The following is a 20,186-nucleotide window of genomic DNA, read 5'->3' on the forward strand; positions in this document are numbered from 1 at the left end:
CTCAAGCTGAAGGTAAGTCACGGATCAACCCAAAGCTCAAACCCATCACCGAGCCGACTCTACTTGTAGCAAAGGCCACAACTCACCCTCTTTTCCGCTCGAAACGAGTCTGTTGGCTTCCGAACGCAGGCCCGCTCAGAGGCTCGAGCCTTCACCAGTCACAATTATTCTATGGGACCTCACAAAATTCAGGATTTAACCCTTGTAACAGCATGAGCGGATTCTCGCCCAGCGGAAACAGATGGTGGTGCTGTAAACCAGATCAGAGACACATAAACCCATGGAATCCGAACGTCTCCTTCAAGAGGGCCAGCAAACAGCCCGGCTCTTATTATATAGCACCAGATATCCGTTCGACGGCCCCAGCCGATCGAGGACCCGGATCTGCGGGAAAACCTCTCGCAATCACGCATTACCGACCATGTTTCGTTCTTGTCAAGCTGCCAAACCCTATTTGTACGCACTCAAGGAAACAGACTGCCCCTATTTTCCTAGATTCATTAAAGAACTGTACTCATATTTGGCAAACGTCACCGCAGTAGGTATTACCCCCGAACAATTGAAGCATTTCAAGTTCCCAACTCTTTGCGAAACATGGATTCATTCTGTCATGGCATGAAATTGGTTCGGGGCAGTCAGTCAGAGCATCAGCATCCCGGCGGGGCATCGCAGAATGAAGCGAGTGAGATGGCCCGAAGGCCACAGTTTACCACCGAACCAGACAAATGTCTGAGATGATCGTTCAATGCTGGTCACCTTGAGATCTATAGAGCGGGGTGGTTTGGAAAACCCATGGCGGGTGTCAACTTTCATTTTTCCTGTCCAAGTTTGCCCAAGGACCAGATTTATCTGAGACGAAAGCTCGAAACGTATATGTGACCGGATCCACCTCATGCCGATGAGGTTGTGGTCCGGACCAACTGTCCTAATCTGGCCCAATTTCCTTACCCTTACGATCATGATGTCCCTGCTTCGGGGAGTTTTAACAAGGACTCGGTGCCTTTTTGAATGATTGAAAATGGGGACGGCGAAGGCCCGGTTGGCGGTAACAGAGTGGGGGAGAAGAGAAGAAAAAGAAGAAAGCACTAACCACCTACCACATCCTCGTAGTCGTGAGTCAGAGAGCATGGGAGGTGTGGGATGCAGACGACCGAGATGAGGCATACCGTAGACCAGCCCTGTCCGCCCTAACCACAGTACTTACTCGTACGTACCTGACTACAGGACGGAGTGCCCGACTACGGTACGTGTTCCGTCCTTAGGTCCTTGGGTGGTTATGCAACCAGCTATAGTCATGCACGAATATATACTTAGCGAGGCAGCCATGCACACACTAAGTACTGTACTGCTAATGCTAGTTGACAGTCGAATCCTGCATGGCGCCTACCTATAAGTAAGTCCCGATGAAACTAACTCGTACTCCCTAAGTAGGTACATGTTGTACCCGTAGCGGTGTGTTTGTGCGCGTTATCTACCCGAGGACCGAGTACTTTTGTGCACAGTTGTATTTCTAATGCGGACCTTCGGGAAAATTTCCACCTCAATGCCAAATGCAGGGCAATGCAGGGCAAGGCAAAGCAATATGACGGCCTCTTGACTTTGATACCCCGTTAAAAATGAAGTCTACAGCACGGAATGGAGTAATGGCATAGAACTGTGTGCTTTGCTTGTTGTGGTCTGAACAATCCGTTCAACCTCAAATTCTTTCAATTTCGAGGTAGGTCACTCACTCGCTCCCTCACTCACTGTTTTCATATTCAGGCCGTTGGTACAGTAGCGGGACATCCAACCAAGTCTATGGCGGAGGGTATCAAGCGGTATAAAGACAAAGATCCTTGGTGTCCCCCCCCCCCCCCCCAACAAAAACGCCGTTGCCCCCAAAATCCTATATCGCAAAGGGTATCATGATGCTGGTCATCAAAGGACTGTAAACAAATTCAAAGGCATCACAAGCGTCGCATCCGTATCCGTGTCTCGTCTGCACATCCCCTGCACTCGTCTATAGATCGTTGTCGCCCTCCTCTTCTTCCAGAGTGGACAGACGTAAATGGCCAATCTTATCTCCACTGCTCAGCCAGTTCTTGACCACACACGGAGCGGTTTCTGGCCCCTGGCAGATCTTCTTCCGCCCCAGGTTCTTGAATTTAGGGCCGAGCGGGCCGTTGACATAGTGATATTGTCCGGCGAATCTATATTGCCGTTTATCACCCAGAGGGTAGAACTTATCCCCCCAGCGTCCGGCAAAGTTGAACCAGTTGGTAGGGGCGGTCGGCGTGCGGTTCGATGCCCGCAGTGTGTCGTTCTTGTAATCGTATGTATAAGCGTGCGAATTCAAAGCCGGATCCCATAGGGGGCCGCGGTCAGTCAGGTCATGAAGGATACCCCATGGCAGAATGTAAGGGTGTGTGCCGGGAGTTGCATACATGGCATGAGTGCCATAAGCGGAATAGATGATGGGTCGCTTCCCGATTTTCTCCACAGCTTCGTAGCTGTAGGCGGACCCGAAATTGTGCTCACTGAAGAAAACAGCTTTGGGCTTCCCGTGTTGAAAGCGAATGGCGGTGTGCTCCCAGTCGCCCACGTGATTGCCAAATCGCACATTGAGTACCACGTTCCCCAAGTTGAAGCTGTAGAAGAAGAACCAAAAGGCGTCGACGATGCCATGGCCCTTGTTGACGGTGACGAGGACAGCAGGTGCGTCACTCCGGCCCCCTCGAATCCTGTCGGGCGGCGCATGATCTGCAGTTGAGCGTCTCAATTCATGGTGAACTCGGCGTGCGGCCTGTGTCTGCTCTGATTGGCCCGAGGCGGTCATTTGAAAATCATCACTTTCCTCGAAACCATCCAAGTCTGGTGCAAACCATTCTTTCGCGTCGTCCAATGCATTCTTCACACCTTGGAGATATGTCCTTCCTGGTTTGTGGACCCAACCCTCGTTGTCTTCGAATGGGTCATCTGGTCTCGACGGTCCGGTTGGGATGTTCTTCTCTCCCTCCAACCAGTCTGGCCGTTCTTCCACGTTGTCGTTGCTAGTCAGATACACCCACCGGCCATTTTCCCACTCATTGAGATCGTCCAAGTTCTGAAGGGACGGGTGTTGTTGCTCGGACTGGACCGGGGTATAGTTCAAGGTCGGGGTGACGTGGTAGAGGTGCTCAGCAATGTCACACGGCCAGAACTGTTCCCCCGAGAAGAGGTGAACCAGAGGAGCATATTCCAAGACGTAGTCTGGGATCTCCCTCAGCACCCGTTCATCGTGAGTCCAGTCTTCAGGTCGGTCATTGCCCTCACTCCAGGCATGTTGCCAGTCCCAGTCGGGGGTGGGAACCACCAAGCGTTCTCTGTGATTTATCGAGGGACGATGGCCAAACTTGTCGTGCTCTGAGATGTAGTGCATGTGGAAGGCACCGCAGACTCCCAGCCAGCGACAGCATTTCCTGTCGAGCCAATACCGGGAGGTAGCGATCCAACTGGACTCCTCTCGGTCTTCGTCTTGCCAAATGAATACCTCTGGGCGTGTTGCCCGCAGGATGCTGTTGGCGCACATGTAAAATATTATAGTCGACAGCACACCAATGGTGGCCTTTGTCTTGACGGGACCCATCTGCTCTTCTGCCTCCAAGGCCTTTCCGGTCACCGTTTCATATGGAGACTGGTGTTGAGTGCTGCTGGGTTGGACAGGAACGATCACACTCGAGGGTACCGAATCGATGCCAGTGTTTGAGGGCGCCTGCGCGGTGAAGAGAAGTTGGTCGTGTGCTGGAGTGACCCAAGCCGCGGGGGAGGAAGTGGTGGGAAATATAGAGGGTTCCGCCGAAACGGCATATAATGATCGGGTAAGCGGTGGTTGGCTGGCATGATGCGACCCCAAGGCTAAGGCCACTGCACATGAGAGCGAACCCGAAAGGATTAGCCAGAACATCACGAGGGAGGCAGTCTGACAACAAGGGAAGGAATGTGATTTGATCACAGCCTCATCCACCCACGCGGATGTTACGGCGAGAGCGGAAACACGGCCCAGCAAGGCCCCCGGAAGAGGGAGGCGGTGGACTGCATTGAGAGAAATATGTCTTAGGTGATGGCAGGAGGGACGGTGCATTACAACGAGAAGAGTAACACCATTGACTTTTCATCATAATCGCATTACTCTCCGCCGTCGTAAGCTACCGAAGAGCTCCTTGGGCTGGGGGAGGTGGTGGCTTGGGGGGTGTTGGGAGTCCCGCTGCCATTCCGCCAACATCCGCGCACCGGATGTGTAATACAGTAACAGAGCAAGGAAACGAGGGCATTGACGTACTATTGGGTATGATTGGCGATTGAGACGCAGGCTGACCGAATGTCCGACTTTCCGGGGCGGGTTTGGGGCTCTTTTCTGTTTTCGTTTGGATCTTATCTGGGTCTGACGGGTGATTGGCGGGGCTGCTAGTTTAGTCAGAGGACAGTCTGTCAGTCATGCTGCTGCTGGATGAGCGATGGTACGAGAAGAGATGAAAGGCACATGCCAGAGATGAAGGCAAGTGGAAAGAAAGTTGGAAGAGGAGGGAGAGACAGGAGGGTGAGAAGCAGAGGGAATAACGGGCAGCTGAGGCAGAACGTGAATGGCACAGACTCGCCCTGACTCGTCATTTGCTTTCCAAAGGTTGCCAATGACTTCACTGGCCTCGTCATACTCCGGCCACTAGTCCGGCGTCAAACTGCGCTGGCTAAACGTAGCGACGCCCTGACACCCAGCGACCCCCAGTCAATGTAGAGCCTGATCCGGACTTGGGTCGGTTTTGGTCGGTGAACCACCAATCCACCTGCGGTGCTTTGGCACCTTCTCAAGCCGCTGATCTTGACTTGTTTCATCGCCTGTCGCTTGCAGCTGGCCGTTTCAGCCATCGCTTTGTTTTCTCCCTGTCAGGCGAGAAGATAAGAGGCGCCAGAGTGGGGGTGTGGTGGGTGAGACCTCCAATGAAGCCAGTAATTTATAGCACGTTGGATCTCGGAGGATATCGATATAGCTATAAAAGCCTGCAAGGGTGTGATGGTCGAGCGGCTGGGCACATGCTGGATTCGGTCATGGATCGAGCAAGGGAACGCTGAGGGGTGAGAGGGAGGGGGCGCAGGCAAGGGTGGGAGAGACGTCGAAACATGTCATTTGAAATATTTATATCAGATCACGTGGGCATCAAGAAAAACTCGGGCGAGAAGCCTAAAAGCGAGCGAGTAGTAAAATGTGAGGTGACTTCTTTCCATCCCATCCACCCCTCGACCTCCCAAACCAAGCTCGATTGGTGCAATGATTGTTGGCGTGATGATCAGTCACCATGAATCACCCCGAAAACCGACGAGAAGACGATTCTGAATATGAATACGACGACACTGAGACAGAGGTAGGGGACCTTTTTCAATTGAAAAATCAAGACGCCTTATTTTTGACCGCCCAAAAAATCCCATTAAGTCGTTCGTTCCTTGACAATTTTCTTCTGCGCAGACCTTCTTCGTGGATATTGATCTCTCCTCCTTGAACGCTAACATCAAGTCCAACCTCCCCGTACCTCCCAAGCCTGTGCCACCGGCCAAGCGAAAAATATCCAATCCTGACCCTGACACGCCTGCTGGTCCGGATGAGCCCGGTCCTGATGCTGCTGTAGAATCCGGCGCAGAAGACGCGCAGGGCTTGACGCAGAAACAACCACACGACACACCTCCCCGGAATGGAGAAGACGATGAGAATGCACACCTGCCCGCTCCGTCACGTGTGCAGATTCTCGATCTAGACACGGTCAACCCTATCATCTCCTATCGAGGTCAGGTGTATAGCTGCATGTGGACCGATATGGTCGGTACAAACATGTTCTTCACTCATCCGGGGGTGTTGGATGCTGCCGAGGTTCTCCAATCAACAGACGACTACGACCTGATCAGCATGTCTCGCATTAAGCTGGTCAGCCAGGCTGCCAAAATGTTGAAGAAGGAGAAGCCCACGAAAGAAGCGGGGATTGATGATCAGATTACCAATGACCAGGCGGGTGGGAGTAACGAGACTCCTGAAGCTCGAAGTGCCGAAGACCAGATGAGAAAACAGGCCTCGTTCCTGGAAAAGCTGACGGAAATCAAACGACAGCGCGGTGAAACCGATGCTGTTCGCACATTCGTGGATGAAAGGACGGCATCGGTTGACCTGGCACTGGTACATGAATCACATCGTGACGAAATCCAAGACTTGAATGCGAAAGTGGTTGGGGGAGATGCAGACGCTCTCGCGAGGTTGCAAGAAATCTATTCTCAATCTGATGGCAGGCCCACTCAGATACGAGAGTCTTCTGAGAGACCTCCAGAGGCCCACAATGAGGCCAATATAACTATGTAACAGGAGGAAAACGCCAATGCTCGCTCGCAAGCCATCGTTGTCGTTACCCAAATCCCAAGACAAACATAATGCAAATTAACAAGCCGTATGAATGACAGCGCGGAAACAAATCCACAAAGGAACAAAAGCTCTATTCAATAGCAACACTCATAAGACCCGAAACGCCATGCTGAAATCCGACATCTAGCAGGTCTGCTTCTCGCGGGTCCAATGGACTGGTGAGGGTGGAGGTGGAGGAGGATGATGCTCGGGATACTGTCGTCGATCGGAATAAGAGACGAACTTGGGACGTGGGGAAGCCTCGAAGGCTTTGTGCATGTCGCGGCTCGATGTCTCCGAAGAGAGCACGGTGGAGCGGTAGGAGATGCGTTGCATGGTTCCGGCTATGGGAGGGATGGTCGAGGTTTCGATCGATTCAGACAATGTGAACGGACAGAGATGTGTTCGAGCTGCCAAAGGCTGGTCAGTGCTTAATTCATGCAGACCCAATATTATCGAGGTGATGATCCAACTTACGACACCTGGTGCTCGGCACTATTATTTTTCGTTAGCCGCGGTGATCGGCAGTTGCTGCAGGTACGATGTACCAGGGCGCGAGGCTGGTGAGTGGTAGGTGGAATAAAGGTGCACGATAATAGTTGTCGGTGAGCCAGATCAACAGTGAAACTGAAGACTGGTTATATCAGGAAACTGAGTGATGGGTGAAGGAGGGAAGAAATTCAAGAATAAGAGGGATTTTCTTTTCTGAGGGAGCCTGAATCAAATATACCCCTTCGCAAGCCAGAGTAGGAGTGGGATCGGGAGTGGGAGTGCTCAGCAAATGTTCGGATTCCCCAAAAATCTAGCGGTCAAGGCGACGTGGGATTGTCGCATTTCAAACGAATCCGGCTGGACCTTGCAACCCCCCCGAAAAAGCCACCAGAGGTTTCCCCGGAGCGCCACGAGGCGCGCCGGGCCAGGGAGCAGGGAGATGGAATGGACCCGAACCAAAGGACCAGAAGGCTAGGCTAGGGGGCTGCAATGGTCGAGCCGATTGCAATCCAATCAAGCCCATTCGGTCGGTCATTGACTGAAAGCTCTCAGGACCATCCAAATCTTGGTATTTGTTCTGTACACGGGGTCTGACTGTAGGTTTTTCTCTTTTGGGATTCTGGGCTCTTTGTGGTTGGCTATTCCGGACCTTGACTGAGACAATTGTTTGCCCTTCGTTGGTATGCATCAGTGGAATCCGTGAGTCGATTGATCGCCCCCCTTTTCATGCTGCAAGCTGCAAGCCTCAGGGATTGACGTGCACTCGATCGATTTGAAAGAGGACCCGACGCAAGCAAACTTGTCACCGTCCCCGTATTTCGGCTAGGCAAGGTGGGCAAATCCATCCTCGGTGTTTTGGGAGCTTACTCGTAACAGCCCAAGGGTGAAGCGAGTTCCGACTCGTAGCTATGGACTCTTAGGTAGTCCCGATCCACTGGTGGGTGACTGGAGAGTTGAGACACAGGAAAAGCTGCACCATCGTTTTGAGGCTTGCAAAGCTGCCAAGTCACAAACAGCTTACTTGATACAAAATGCCCTTTTCCCATCCACTCCATCCCACGCTCGTATCATCCCGCCTCGAGGAGGTCACCGAATCCTGGTTGGCAGCTTTTTGTGATTTTCCAGGTTTTTTTTTGGTGACAGTAGTTGCCTATCCCCTGGTCGGTTTGGGGGACCCGGTGGAATTTGAAAAGCGAGAAACCTTGCCCCAGTCTCCTCGGCCGCCGTTTGGTTCACGCGCGGAATGGACAACCCGGGGAACCAAAAGCGCAACGGGCCTTACTGGGTAGAAAAGAAGATCAAAGGTTAGCAAGCGGAGGTGGATGTCACCGCAGGACGGGGAAATGACGGGTGGCGCCGGATGTCACCAGCGCCCGGCCCCCCATTTCCTTCTCTTGCTCTTCCTTCTTTTCCTTGGCTTTAGGTAGGCAAGATGTGGGCACAGAGGGGCTCGTTTAGCTGGTAATACTGGAAAGCGGTGCTCCGACCTTGTGTGCTGTACTCCGTATGCGGTACCTTACTCGCACTCGCTGAACTATGCTCTGCATCATCATCGCGCGCGCAATCGAGGGAGGTGTAAGTGCAAGTGCATTGATGCCCAATACACCGACCGGGGAGGCCAAGACGGGGGGGAGATTCCAAGGAGTAACTGTGATGAAGGGCAGGGAATGCGTGTGTGGATGAGGCCTGGACACGTTGGGCCGGTGGACTGTGGGCACACTGCATTCACGCATTCAGCGCCGGGGCGCCGGGGAATGCAAGCTTCTCCGCAAACCAAATTACCACAACCAAGCGCAAACAAGTAAGTAAGCCCTTGCGTATAAATACCTGGGGCAGGCAGTGATTGTCGGACGAGGGATGGGGGATGAGGAATGTGGAATGAAGAGTGGAGGAATGCAGAAACGAGGGCAAGCAAGGGGGTCGCCCTTTGTATCACCTTATTATCAGCACACACCGAATCATTCTCCTTCACACTGACCTTGCTCTGACCACAGTTACTCCATGCAGTCCGTGGAACTCTACTTGGTAGATTCTCACTTGCAAAAGTAGACTTCCAAGAAAACTGGTCTTATGATTGTAACCTGACCTCATCGCTTTTTCCCCAGCCTTTCCCTGGTCGCCGCCATTTACCTCCTTCGCACACCTTAAACCTTGTTTGCGCTGCCCCATCCCGAGAAGTTACACATCGATGATGCTGTGACCTGTTCAACTGCCTGCTCATCCATGGGGACGTTGTGTGAGAAAATATGGGCTACCTTCCCCGAAGCAACGGTCCGGGAATCTGTGAGATTATGGGACAATTGTTTCCCGCTTTTTTACGGACCAAGATCAAGAACGGCAAAGGGTGGCCCTGGCGGGTGCAAAGTTCCCACCCTCCCAAACAAATTCAGTGCGACATAGCTAGACGTCGTGCTCTTTCTCCTACGACTTACTTCTGCAACAGCCCCGGAGGATCGAGTCTTGGGCAACAAGTGTCAAAAACTCAACAATGAGTTGCTGAATCCAGATCCCGCGCCCAATATCCCATTTATCCCATGGAAGAGTGCACGATATCAAGACCACCCCAAACTTTGTACCATTCAACCATCCAGTTTCTTGTAGACCTTCCAGCCTTCTCTCTGCAACCGATGCTCCTTCTCCATGTTCTCGTCGTCCATCTTGTGCAGATGATCAGCTACCCACTTCCGTGCCTTCTCATCGCTTGATCCCACAATCCTCGCCGCCAGTATCGCCGCATTGACAGAATTCCCAATTCCCACCGTCGCCACAGGAATTCCGCGTGGCATTTGCACAATACTCATTAAACTGTCCAGCCCATCCAAGGAGCTGGCTTTCACGGGCACGCCAATTACCGGCACTGTGGTTTCCGAGGCCATCATGCCGGGTAGATGTGCTGCTCCGCCCGCCGCGGCAATGATGGCTTTAAATCCACGACTGGCCGCAGCCTTGCCAAAGTCGAGCATGTACTGTGGCGTGCGGTGAGCCGAGGTGATGTGTACTTCGTAAGGGATGTCCATGGTGTCGAGTAGTGCTAGACCCGGGCGAAGTGTAGCCAGATCGGTGTCAGATCCCATCACTACGGCAATGACGGCTCGAGGAGACGGCGCAGGATTCATATCAAGAAGCTCTGCCCGAGTCTTCAGAATTGAGTCTGTAGATGGCTGAATAGATCTGTCGTTGCGGTGCACGCGTATTGCGTCGACCATTTGAATCAAAGGGTGCATTTTAATCTCACATTCCGATAAGCTTGATCCGGTGATTGTGATATGTCCCATCTTCCGTCCAGGTCGGCCTTCGCCCTTTCCGTAGAGGTGGATCTTAGCGCCTGGCACGTCTAGTGCGGCTTTGGCGACCAGCATATGTGAATCAGGCTGCGGTCCTCCGAGGATATTTAACATCATCGCCGCCTTGACCGTCAGTTCTGTCGCGCCGGCAGGTATCTTGGAGGCTAGGTCCGGCAGAATAGCACGGATCTGTGCTTCAAACTGGGACATGTGGCAAGCCTCGATGGTGTAATGTCCCGAGTTGTGCGGTCGGGGCGCAATTTCGTTGACGAGCAGACTGTTGTCAGGGAGAAGGAACAATTCAACGCCGAAGACGCCGGTACCGCGAAAGGTGGAAACAGCACGCCGAGCTAGGTCCTGTGCTGCGCGTGCCACTTGCTGCGAGACATCCCGAGGCGGAACATAAACAAGCTTGCAGATACTGTCTTCATGAATGGTTTCGACGGTAGGGTACGCCAAGGTGTTCTTCTCCCACGCGTCTGGGTCGTCTTCCTGGGCTGTTTTCACAACCATGACAGCGAGCTCCATTTTGAAATGCACCCATTTCTCCGCATACAGAGGCCGTTCCGCCAGGGCCGAGATGGCAGGTCCTATATCAGATAGCGACTTGACCGGGAAATTACCTCTCCCGTCGTAGGCTTGGGTTCGAGATTTCAACATGAATGGGTATCCAAGCTTGTCGCCGACATCTATCAGCCCTTGCTGCGACGAGCTGGCTGCGGTGGATTTGGAGATGGGAATTGCATATTTCGCAAAATGCTGCTTCTGCGTAAATTTGTCCTGGATCGTCCTAACTGTGTGCCAGCTGGGTTGGAACCTGGACCACTTGGTTCCCTCGACATATGGTCTCCCCGCTTCCAGTTCTTCAAGAATCTTGGTGTCGACGTGCTCGATCTCATAGGTTAGCACGTCGCACTTAGAAGCCAGAGCTTTGACATCAGACGCATTCGCAAAGGATCCAGTGACATGCTTGTCAGATTTGGCAAGATATTTTGCGGGAGCGCTGTCGACATCGAGGATCCCGACCTGAATATTGAGACGGTTCGCTGCCTCCACCAACATGCGCCCCAGCTGGCCGCCACCGAGGACACCCACGACATGGTCATCCATGATTGTAGTTATGGCTGTGATTCTAAGAATAGTCGTGCAATGAAGCACAAAACCTTCAGTCGTGCTCCGTGACGTGAGAAGGGAATGAAAAATGGCCCACTGTTGCTGTTTCTAGCCGACTCCGGGACCTGAATTAGGGTGCAGACGTACAAGTAAAGAAATGGTTGAATGCGGAAGTGAGAAGTTGGAAAGTCGGGGCAGAGAGGAGGTACTTATACTCGGTAGGTGGCTCGATCAAAGGTTTCTTAGGTTGTAAGTCCCCAGAGGACTGCCTGGGTCAAAGCTGTGAATATGCTGGGGGTCCAGCGAGTTTCCTGGCGCCTCGCGATGGTTTGACTTCGCAGGATCTTGGGTCGACTAAAGGGCCTCAACACCGGGACACTTGAACAATTTGTTGTGTGAAGACTCGGCGGCGACTCGATTTTATCTGACGGCTCAACTTCGGTCAACTCCGCTTGCGCCCTTTGGCCATTGCGCCCTCAGCACTCCGGCTGCGCTGCGGACCATTATCAGCCTGCGTACCACTACTCCCTCCTCCTTTAGTCTATTCCATGCTCCTTCTTCATCTTCTCCAAGTTTGCCTGCCTTGTTGAAATATCCTCCCTGACCTCCATCTTCATTTTCTCCGGCTGATGGTACAGCACCACCAAATACCGGTTCCGAAAGTTGAACCCGTTCAACTTGTCGCACGCCTGTTTCGCGTCCAAGACATCTTCATAGACCACAAACGCCGTACCCTTTGTAGTATTCGATGTACCTAGGCGGATCTGACGTATGGGACCGAATTTGCCGAAGAGATCGAAGAGGGCTGAGGTGTCGATGTCGTAGGCAAGGTTTTTGACGAAGAGGATCCGATTTGCTTCCGGGGCGAGTTTGTTGCTGCGCGACATTGTGGAAGAGAAGGGCGAGAATATCGTGGCTCCTTGAAGGGGAGGGAAGTCGTCAACGAGTACTTTTTGAAGAGGGCGTGGCGTGCCTTTTGCTTGGAAGGATGTTGGAAAGATGCAAGAGGAGAATTTACGCCAAATTGGTACGTCGCCGTACAGGGGCGTGTATTAACGTCTGCAGGACGGTGAGCTGTGGTGCAACTGTCACGCCCGCGGGATGGATTTCAATGGTAGTCAGAGTTCTTCCTAGGCACGGCAAACAGAATGATCACAATGGGAAGCGGAAATGTGTTGTTGAAAGGTGCGCGGCGCCAGGAGAAAATGTGGTGCTGTAAAATTATGTGGTAATCGCAGTACAGATTGTATTGTCACAGTTCTGCTCCCGTCTGTCTGCGTTCTACCTCGACCCTACTGACCCAACTCCGGACAACCACCTCGACCGTGTCTATTCTTCGCCCACCACCCAACGACTCTCAATCCTTTGCTCACTGCATCTGGCCTCCTGCCGGAGGTCAAATCCCCTTATTCCCCAATGTAGCCATGCTCTTGCGGCCCTCCTTCTCATAGCTTCTCGCCGCTCGACTCACCAACCCCGCCTCCGCAACCAGTTCAACATCAACAACGACTGTGACCTTCCACCCGCCTTCGACGGTAATCATGCCTACCTCGACCGTCTGGCGCCGCAGCCACGATCTGGCAGGACCGCAAGGTGCGAGCCCTCTGCGCCCATCCGCCGAATTCATTGAGCGCCTTTCCCCTGATCCCATTTTCGGATCCCCTACGTTCGACTACCCTTCGCATCTCCTACGTCCTTCGCCTGAAAGCGGCTTCTCATTGAGAGGACTCGGCCTCTCCGATATTGGAACACTCAAAACAAATGAATCCGCCGCACAACCAGATCACCTATACTACGATCACAACGGCGCCGTTCACGTTGCGGGCAGGACGAAAGGTGGCGCGGGTACACACAATGGACGCGCTCGAGTCGGATCGCTGGATTGGGCAACGAGAAACGCTCATCCTGCCTCGGGCTTCTTGCAAGACAGTCGACGCATTCATGGAAAGGGACATACGCGCTCCGGCTCTACGATCGATGACCTCGCGACCGCCGCAATTGCAACTAGCCCTGTTTTGGCTGAAGCAAGCACCTTTTCTCTTTTAAATGGAAGCTCAAACACTGCTACTCGCCCTTCTACATCCTATATTCGTCGCTATAGTCATGACGGTCCATCAAATGGTCCGCCCGCGAAGCGCATCAAATCCGAGCGATTACCTAGCTTCGAATGGTCGCCTCGCGCAGAGAGACCGAAAACGAGTGGTGGCTATAGCAGTAAACCCGAGGTCGATCACGAAGATGCGCTTCTATTGCTTGAGTTGAAGAACGAGGTCAATTTCAAAAACCTTACAAATACCCCCAAGCTTGATACGATGCCTGAACACCAGCTATCGACATCTCCTACCTCTCCCCAGTCACCTTCAACCCTACGGAACCCGCAAAGGAGCCCGACCACACAACTACATCAGAGCATGAAGAGTCGGTCCGGAGAACAATACATATTTGAAGGTCTATCTAATCAAGGGGACGTGTTAGTGGCAGACGGTCCCGAATCAATACACATAGAAGCTGCGATTGGGGAAATGGTTCGGGATGCTCAAGCTCGGGGGACTAGAGAAACTCACGCCGCAGCTGACTCTCTGCCACCAGTAGCCGAAGAACCACTTGAGTCTACACTTGCTGAAACAGAGCCGCTGCCGAAGAAGCACCGTCAAATCAGGCCGGAACAGCAAGCCGAAGTCTGCGCGGCATGTCAGCGTTTACAATTAGACACTGTGGATGACGATGACACTTCTACGTTCTGGATCAGTTGTAACGCTTGCAAACGCTGGTTTCATGCAGAATGTGCTGGTTTCAAGACAAAGGCAGAGGCAAGAGGCGTGGACAAGTATATCTGCAAAGATTGCGAACCGATCCATGGGCCGACTACATACGTGCGAAAGTCGTCCCGTCCTAGGACTGCCATTGACTATGCTGGTCTCAACCAAGGAGTGGTCAAGTCATCTGCAGAGACGTCGACTCACCACTACATCCAACGGCTCAAAGAAGGCAAGATGAACGTCCTACCGGATGATTTCGCTCGAATCAGGCCAGAACTGCTTACAATGGAGTTCATGGAAAGTTTTGAGGGATTCAAACGACCCTTTGTGGTTCCCGCCGAATGGAACCCTCGATTTGGCGTAAGGCCGGTACCTGTCGAGCGCGATTCAGATCCTCCCGCGAAAGATTCCACAACTTTCACACTCATCAATAGTGCAGGAGGAGAAGCAGGTTCCGATACCGCGTCACCGCCGGAGGTGGACGAAGAAGAGGTTATTGATTGTGGCCAGGACTTACTGGACATGGTAATTCCACGCGAATTGACAGTCCGAAAAGTGGCCGAGCTTTGCGGCCCTGAGGAATCTGTACCCGTGATCGATGTTAAGTCTCAAGAGACCAAGGGCCATTTCACGCTCCAACAATGGGCAGACTATTATGAGCTTGAGGGCGAAAAGCCTATCCGAAACGTTATCAGTCTCGAAGTTTCACACACTCCACTTGGCAGACTGATCCGACGGCCCAAAGTGGTTCGAGATCTTGATCTGGACGACCATGTTTGGGAGGCTGACGCGGAGACCCGAATCAAGAAAAAACCAGTATCGTTCTATTGCCTGATGTCTGCTGCCGACAGCTACACAGATTTCCATATTGATTTCGGGGGCTCCTCTGTTTATTACCACATCCTGCGAGGTAGGAAGACGTTCTTCTTCATTCCGCCAGAAGACAAATACCTCAAGAAGTATGAAGAATGGTGCAACTCTGACTCGCAGAATGAGACTTGGCTTGGAGACCTGTGCGGGGGCAACTGTACAAGAGTTGACCTTCACGAGGGAGATACAGCATTTATCCCCGCGGGTTGGATTCATTCTGTTTGGACTCCCGAAGACAGTTTGGTGATTGGCGGCAACTATTTGACTCGTCTGGACTATGACATGCAGTGCAAGGTCGTCAACATCGAGAAGGTGACCAAAGTTGCCCCAAAATTCCGCTATCCATATTTCCAGAAAGTCATGTGGTATGCGTTGATCAAATATCTCGATGAAGATCCGCTTCCCGAAGAAGTTTTGAATGACTTCCACGACGATCCCGACTATGTCTTCTTGCGAGCAAACCCGATTTGGCACGAAGTCGGAGAGTTTGAAAATACAGCGGAGCCCGGTGATCCAGCTTACAATTCGAGGTATTATCCGAAATCCGAGGTGAGCGGCTGGCCAGCACTACGAGATTTTCTGTATCGTACAGCTCGAATAGATGCGGGTTTGCCTGTGCCAGACATTACCAAGAGACAGATCGATGCTGTCAAGGCGTCTATACCCAAGGGATATGGCGATCCACTCGTGATGATTAAAAACTTCGCAATCTGGTGCGCTTGGAAGATTGGCAACACCACCGCACCAGACTGGGTCTACTCAGATTTTGACTTGGACCTAGAAGAGGCAGAGACAGCGAAGAAACCCGAGCCAATCCGTCCGTCCGGAGAGCGAAGTTCACCTCGAAAAGCAGCACAAGCGCAGGCACAGGTGCAAGCGCAAGCTAAGGCACAGACACCTGCCAAAACCGGACCCAGAGGGAACGGGTTGAGAGTCGCTTGTGAGCCTTGTCGGAAGCGACGTATAAAATGCCGACATAAGTCTGGTGGTGAAACACCTCGCCGAACGCCAGAGATTCGACCAAGAAGCTTTTCCAGCACCGATCATCATCCCCTGGCGGGCGCTGGAGCGTTCACCAACGGCACCATGGGGGATGCTTTATCTCCGGAAGCACGAATATCGGACGGTGTCGGTACAGAAGTGACACAATCTGACCCTCAGTCATCCTCGAAGAAAAGCCGGAGCAAAGCCTGTGAAGACTGCAGGAAGAGCAAAGTAAGTGATCTTGAGAATGTAGCATTATCCTCATCCTAACATGCCCTAGCGTCGTTGTGTACATGATCAATATGGCCGCATCGATCCTGCCAAAGTAGCAGAGCCCTCGAAGCCCCGTGGATCGGCGAACGCGAAACGAGCCACGCAGGCCAATGACGAGGTTAGACAAACAGGACCAGAGATTGACAATCTAGAGGACTTAATTGATCCCGCCTTGACCAATGGTGACGCCTCTCAATTAGCCAATGATGCTAATGAGGAGGCGTACCCTACGCCAGGACCTTCGAAGAACGAGTGCCCTGCTGACGATACCAAACACGAAGACGGGGATGTTTCCCTGACGAACGGGGTCAGTCAAGAATCGGTGCCAATCGATCCGGCCCTAGGGAATACCGAGGAAGAAGCAACACCCATCAAAATTGAGCGTGATCAGACCGCAGTGTCGGCGGATTCGAATCAAAACGGCAACGTTGCCACTCCGACTACGATTCCAAATGGAGGATCGGTTAAAGGCGAATTTTCTGGTCCTAACACTTGGTCGCGTGGGTCGAGGCAGTCGTCTCGGCAACCCAAGCAAGTAGAAAGATACACGCCCGAAGATAAAAGGTCGCCCAGCAAGCCATATCCAAAGCCGCAAAGGAACGATCGACGGGCTTCCAGTGCTGCAAGCGCACAGACAGTGGTGACGGTTATCAAAAGCGAACGCTCATCAAGCAACACTTCGAGTACCACGCACCAAATGGCGGGCATGATCGCCAGCAGACGTAGTGCGTCTCGCGAAGCCTCCGTCCGACCCGTTAGCAGAGGAAGTACAGGCGGAGAAAGCGACATGAACGCAGACGAAAGGTTTGCAAGAGAGCTTCAGGCGGCTGAAAATGGGTTAAGGCGACGGACCAGTATGAGGGCTTAGAAGGGCTTCGGCTGAATGTCCAGGGACAGCGGGTTATGATGACATGACAAGGAAGATGGCGTTTAGATGTGACAAAGCTTGGGATGAATTAGGATTGATGCAGAAAGCAATTGCACGTCGCTTGAGAACGGCAGTGGAGCAAGATTCAGTGGCTTGGGGGAATTTTGTGTCTGATTTCCGTTCGTTGCAATACCCTCGAAGCGCGACGGGTACTTGAGGGGTTAATAACGAGCTTCCCAATGTACATCTTCCCTGGTTTTTGATCTACTCTGTACACACAGCCACCACAGCCTTGGGTACCGATTTCTATAGCCTTGCACGTGACAGGGGTCCTTATTGGACCGAGCAGACTAGGCGACGAGCACAAGTGTGGGGTAAGGGATCCGACATAACATCATCGCTCAATCGCTCACCGAGGGACAAGCTCAACATTTCTCTTTCATCCAACATCCTGAAGTATTCAGTGTCTCTCTCTATCATCCTGTTAGTCCTTTTCAACACCATGGTGCAAATGATTCTTATGTCATGACCATGGCGAACTTCATGGATAACAGCCAACTCGTATGTGCGGTGGTCAATCCTCCTTTCCACTCTGGGTCAACTCGGCCCTCTTCCCTTGTCTCTCTTCTTCATTATGCGAGTAGCACAAACTAACCGATGTAATCCCTATTGCAGGATGCTTTTGAACTATTCCACCTCGTACAGGAAGAGGATGCTTCCCACCTCTCTTCACGACCACGAAGATCCCATGCCCTGGAGGCCCTAGGCCACGCCCTTTCGGGCTCCTTTGGCGCCGCCATTTCCAATGCGGCGCTATACCCAGTTGACCTCATAATAACTCGCCTCCAGATACAGCGGCAACTCCGCAAAGACCAGTCATCCCCTGGCCAGGAGGAGTATAAAGGCTTCTTCGACGGCCTGCAGAAGATTTACCATGATGAGGGAGGGATAGCGGGGTTATATACAGGACTGCTGCAAGACACGGGAAAGACGATGGCGGATTCTTTTTTGTTCTTTTTGATCTATTCCTTTCTAAGAGATCGGCGGATCGCGCGGCATGCGAAGTTCAAGGGCGGCAAGAAAGTCAGTCTGCCGGCGCTGGAAGAGTTGGGTGTTGGGTTCATTGCCGGGAGTTTCACGAAGTTGGCAACGACTCCAATCGCGAATATTGTCACAAGGAAACAGGCTGCTGCGTTGATCAAGGCTTCGGAGGGAGGACCGGAAGAGTCTTCTATGATGACAACGACGAAGACGCCCACAGCCCAAGAGATCGCCAAAGACATCCTCTCGGAAAAGGGCCCTATGGGATTTTGGTCCGGCTACTCGGCGAGCCTGGTCCTCACACTGAACCCAACAATTACGTTCTTCCTATTTGAAACGCTCAAGAAGATTCTGCTACAGAGCGATAAAAGGCACAACCCACCCCCGAGCCTCACATTCTTACTTTCCGCTTTCAGCAAAGCTTGTGCATCGTCAATCACATACCCTTTCAGCCTCGCGAAATCGCGGCTACAAGCAGGTGGGACTTCCACGCAGCGGGAGGATCAGGACGAAAAAGAAATTATGAGTGAAGACTTCAAACACGAAGAAATGAGAAAAGCCGCGCGGGCCACGATCTTCAGCACACTCCTCACCATTGCACAGACTGAAGGTGTTAGCGCTCTTTACGAGGGATTACACGTTGAGGTGCTAAGGGCCTTCTTCTCCCATGGAATCACCATGCTTGTGAAGCAGGTCATCCAACGCTTCCTCGTCAAGGCCTACTTCCTCGTCTCCATCATCCTCGGACGCTACAAGAAGCGTCGTAGCGCAAGTGCAAAACGTCTGGCAGAGAAAGCAAAAGCCAGCGTCGAGTACTACAATCTTGCAATGGCGCGGGCGTCCGAGAAGCTTGAGGAAGCGGCAGAGAAAGTAAAGGAAAGCGTGGGGGGAAAAGCGAACGAGACAGCAGAATTTGTGGGAGAGTATGTGGAGGAGGATTCCGAGTTAGGGGAGAAGTGGAAGGAGCTGTATGGAACAACAGGGTTGGCTCGGTGGTTCGACAAGGTGAGTGATGAGAGATGAGACGTCCTCTTACATACCTCATTGCAGAGGGACTTGCCAGCCTGGATGAGGGGGCCCTTCAGAGCAATGTATAACGGCAGAGCGTTGGTGGATGGAATGCGCACATGGAGCGGTTTGGTGCCTGTGACTTGACACGTGGACACGGTCGTGACGGATCCTATACCATGGATGAAAACGATCTTTTCCAGTTCAGCGATACTTGACCTTTTGGCCCCCTCTTTTCTCCATTTTTGTCTGCCTCTTACTCTGTGCCATATCGTCACCCTCTCCGCCTCCCCCAGCCAGTCCTCCCATCATCCCCTTGACACCCCTCGCGGCACCAACAATGCAATATACGGCATATGTAGGAACGATCACGTAGACCCACCACCCGCGATTCCCCAAAATCATTACTAGGATGAGATTGATCCAGGTCCAGTACACAATATCCCACATAAACTCGGTCAGGCCTTTCGCATCTAGATCCTCTCCTGCCTTTTTCAGGTCCCCGTTAGGATGATATGTCGGACGCGCGAGGATGTCGAGATATACTTCGAGGAGTAATGCTGGAGCGCTTAAAAGGAGATAGATCCATAAAGAGAGAGAGCGGCGGAGCGTGAATTTCAGGAGGAGGAACAGTGAGTGTATTGAGAGGGTTATGAGATGCGTCTGTCGGAGGCGGGCAGTATTGCGGGTGGCAAGAGATTTGGCTGCTTTCTATCCAAAAACCACAGTCAGTGAGATCAACCCGATGATAATGACGCGGAAGTGCAACCTACCTGAGCCATGATTGAGACAAAATCGAGCAGTTGGGTGGCAGGCGGGGGGAGGGAGAATGCCTGCGTGTGAAAGGAATGGTGCTCAATGCGAGCGGAAAGCGACTCGCTGGGGCAGAAAAGAGGCTTCCTGCTGGCCAGCAGCAGATCACACGCAGGAGTAGAGCCGAGAAACAAGAATTTGGACAGTCTAGTCTAGTGTTGGCAGTAAAGAATTCTTTGACGGACAATTGAAGAGGTCAAACTGGGCTTGACTGGGGTGAAATTTCCCCGCCGCATGTATTACATAGGAAGGTACCTCGTACTCGGTACCCAGTACCCAGTACCCAG

At 52.5% G+C, this 20,186-nt stretch overlaps 7 protein-coding genes across 7 annotated transcripts; 3 read left to right on the plus strand and 4 right to left on the minus strand.

Moving 5' to 3' along the window:
* Positions 1 to 1,999: 1,999 nt before the first annotated feature.
* Positions 2,000 to 3,922, minus strand: A1O5_00895 (uncharacterized protein; the record flags this gene model as incomplete). Its single annotated transcript, XM_007741514.1, has 1 exon — positions 2,000 to 3,922. The coding sequence occupies one exon, from the start codon at positions 3,920 to 3,922 to the stop codon at positions 2,000 to 2,002; it is 1,923 nt and encodes a 640-aa protein (XP_007739704.1).
* A 1,387-nt stretch (positions 3,923 to 5,309) lies between these two features.
* A1O5_00896 (uncharacterized protein) lies at positions 5,310 to 6,355 on the plus strand (the record flags this gene model as incomplete). Its single annotated transcript, XM_007741515.1, has 2 exons — positions 5,310 to 5,375; positions 5,477 to 6,355. 2 exons carry the CDS (start codon positions 5,310 to 5,312, stop codon positions 6,353 to 6,355), a joined length of 945 nt encoding a protein of 314 aa, XP_007739705.1.
* A 3,110-nt stretch (positions 6,356 to 9,465) lies between these two features.
* A1O5_00897 (uncharacterized protein) lies at positions 9,466 to 11,280 on the minus strand (the record flags this gene model as incomplete). Its single annotated transcript, XM_007741516.1, has 1 exon — positions 9,466 to 11,280. One exon carries the CDS (start codon positions 11,278 to 11,280, stop codon positions 9,466 to 9,468), a length of 1,815 nt encoding a protein of 604 aa, XP_007739706.1.
* A 539-nt stretch (positions 11,281 to 11,819) lies between these two features.
* A1O5_00898 (uncharacterized protein) lies at positions 11,820 to 12,170 on the minus strand (the record flags this gene model as incomplete). Its single annotated transcript, XM_007741517.1, has 1 exon — positions 11,820 to 12,170. The coding sequence occupies one exon, from the start codon at positions 12,168 to 12,170 to the stop codon at positions 11,820 to 11,822; it is 351 nt and encodes a 116-aa protein (XP_007739707.1).
* Positions 12,171 to 12,824: 654 nt separating this feature from the next.
* A1O5_00899 (uncharacterized protein) lies at positions 12,825 to 17,037 on the plus strand (the record flags this gene model as incomplete). The annotated part of the gene is made up of 2 exons (XM_007741518.1): positions 12,825 to 16,127; positions 16,177 to 17,037. 2 exons carry the CDS (start codon positions 12,825 to 12,827, stop codon positions 17,035 to 17,037), a joined length of 4,164 nt encoding a protein of 1,387 aa, XP_007739708.1.
* A 531-nt stretch (positions 17,038 to 17,568) lies between these two features.
* A1O5_00900 (uncharacterized protein) lies at positions 17,569 to 19,101 on the plus strand (the record flags this gene model as incomplete). Its single annotated transcript, XM_007741519.1, has 2 exons — positions 17,569 to 17,598; positions 17,713 to 19,101. 2 exons carry the CDS (start codon positions 17,569 to 17,571, stop codon positions 19,099 to 19,101), a joined length of 1,419 nt encoding a protein of 472 aa, XP_007739709.1.
* Positions 19,102 to 19,290: 189 nt separating this feature from the next.
* On the minus strand, positions 19,291 to 19,868 carry A1O5_00901 (uncharacterized protein; the record flags this gene model as incomplete). The annotated part of the gene is made up of 2 exons (XM_007741520.1): positions 19,291 to 19,797; positions 19,860 to 19,868. 2 exons carry the CDS (start codon positions 19,866 to 19,868, stop codon positions 19,291 to 19,293), a joined length of 516 nt encoding a protein of 171 aa, XP_007739710.1.
* Between the last annotated feature and the right edge of the window lie 318 nt (positions 19,869 to 20,186).

This window comes from Cladophialophora psammophila (genome assembly GCF_000585535.1).
Source record: "Cladophialophora psammophila CBS 110553 chromosome Unknown aczJe-supercont1.1, whole genome shotgun sequence".
Classification (NCBI taxonomy): domain Eukaryota; kingdom Fungi; phylum Ascomycota; class Eurotiomycetes; order Chaetothyriales; family Herpotrichiellaceae; genus Cladophialophora; species Cladophialophora psammophila.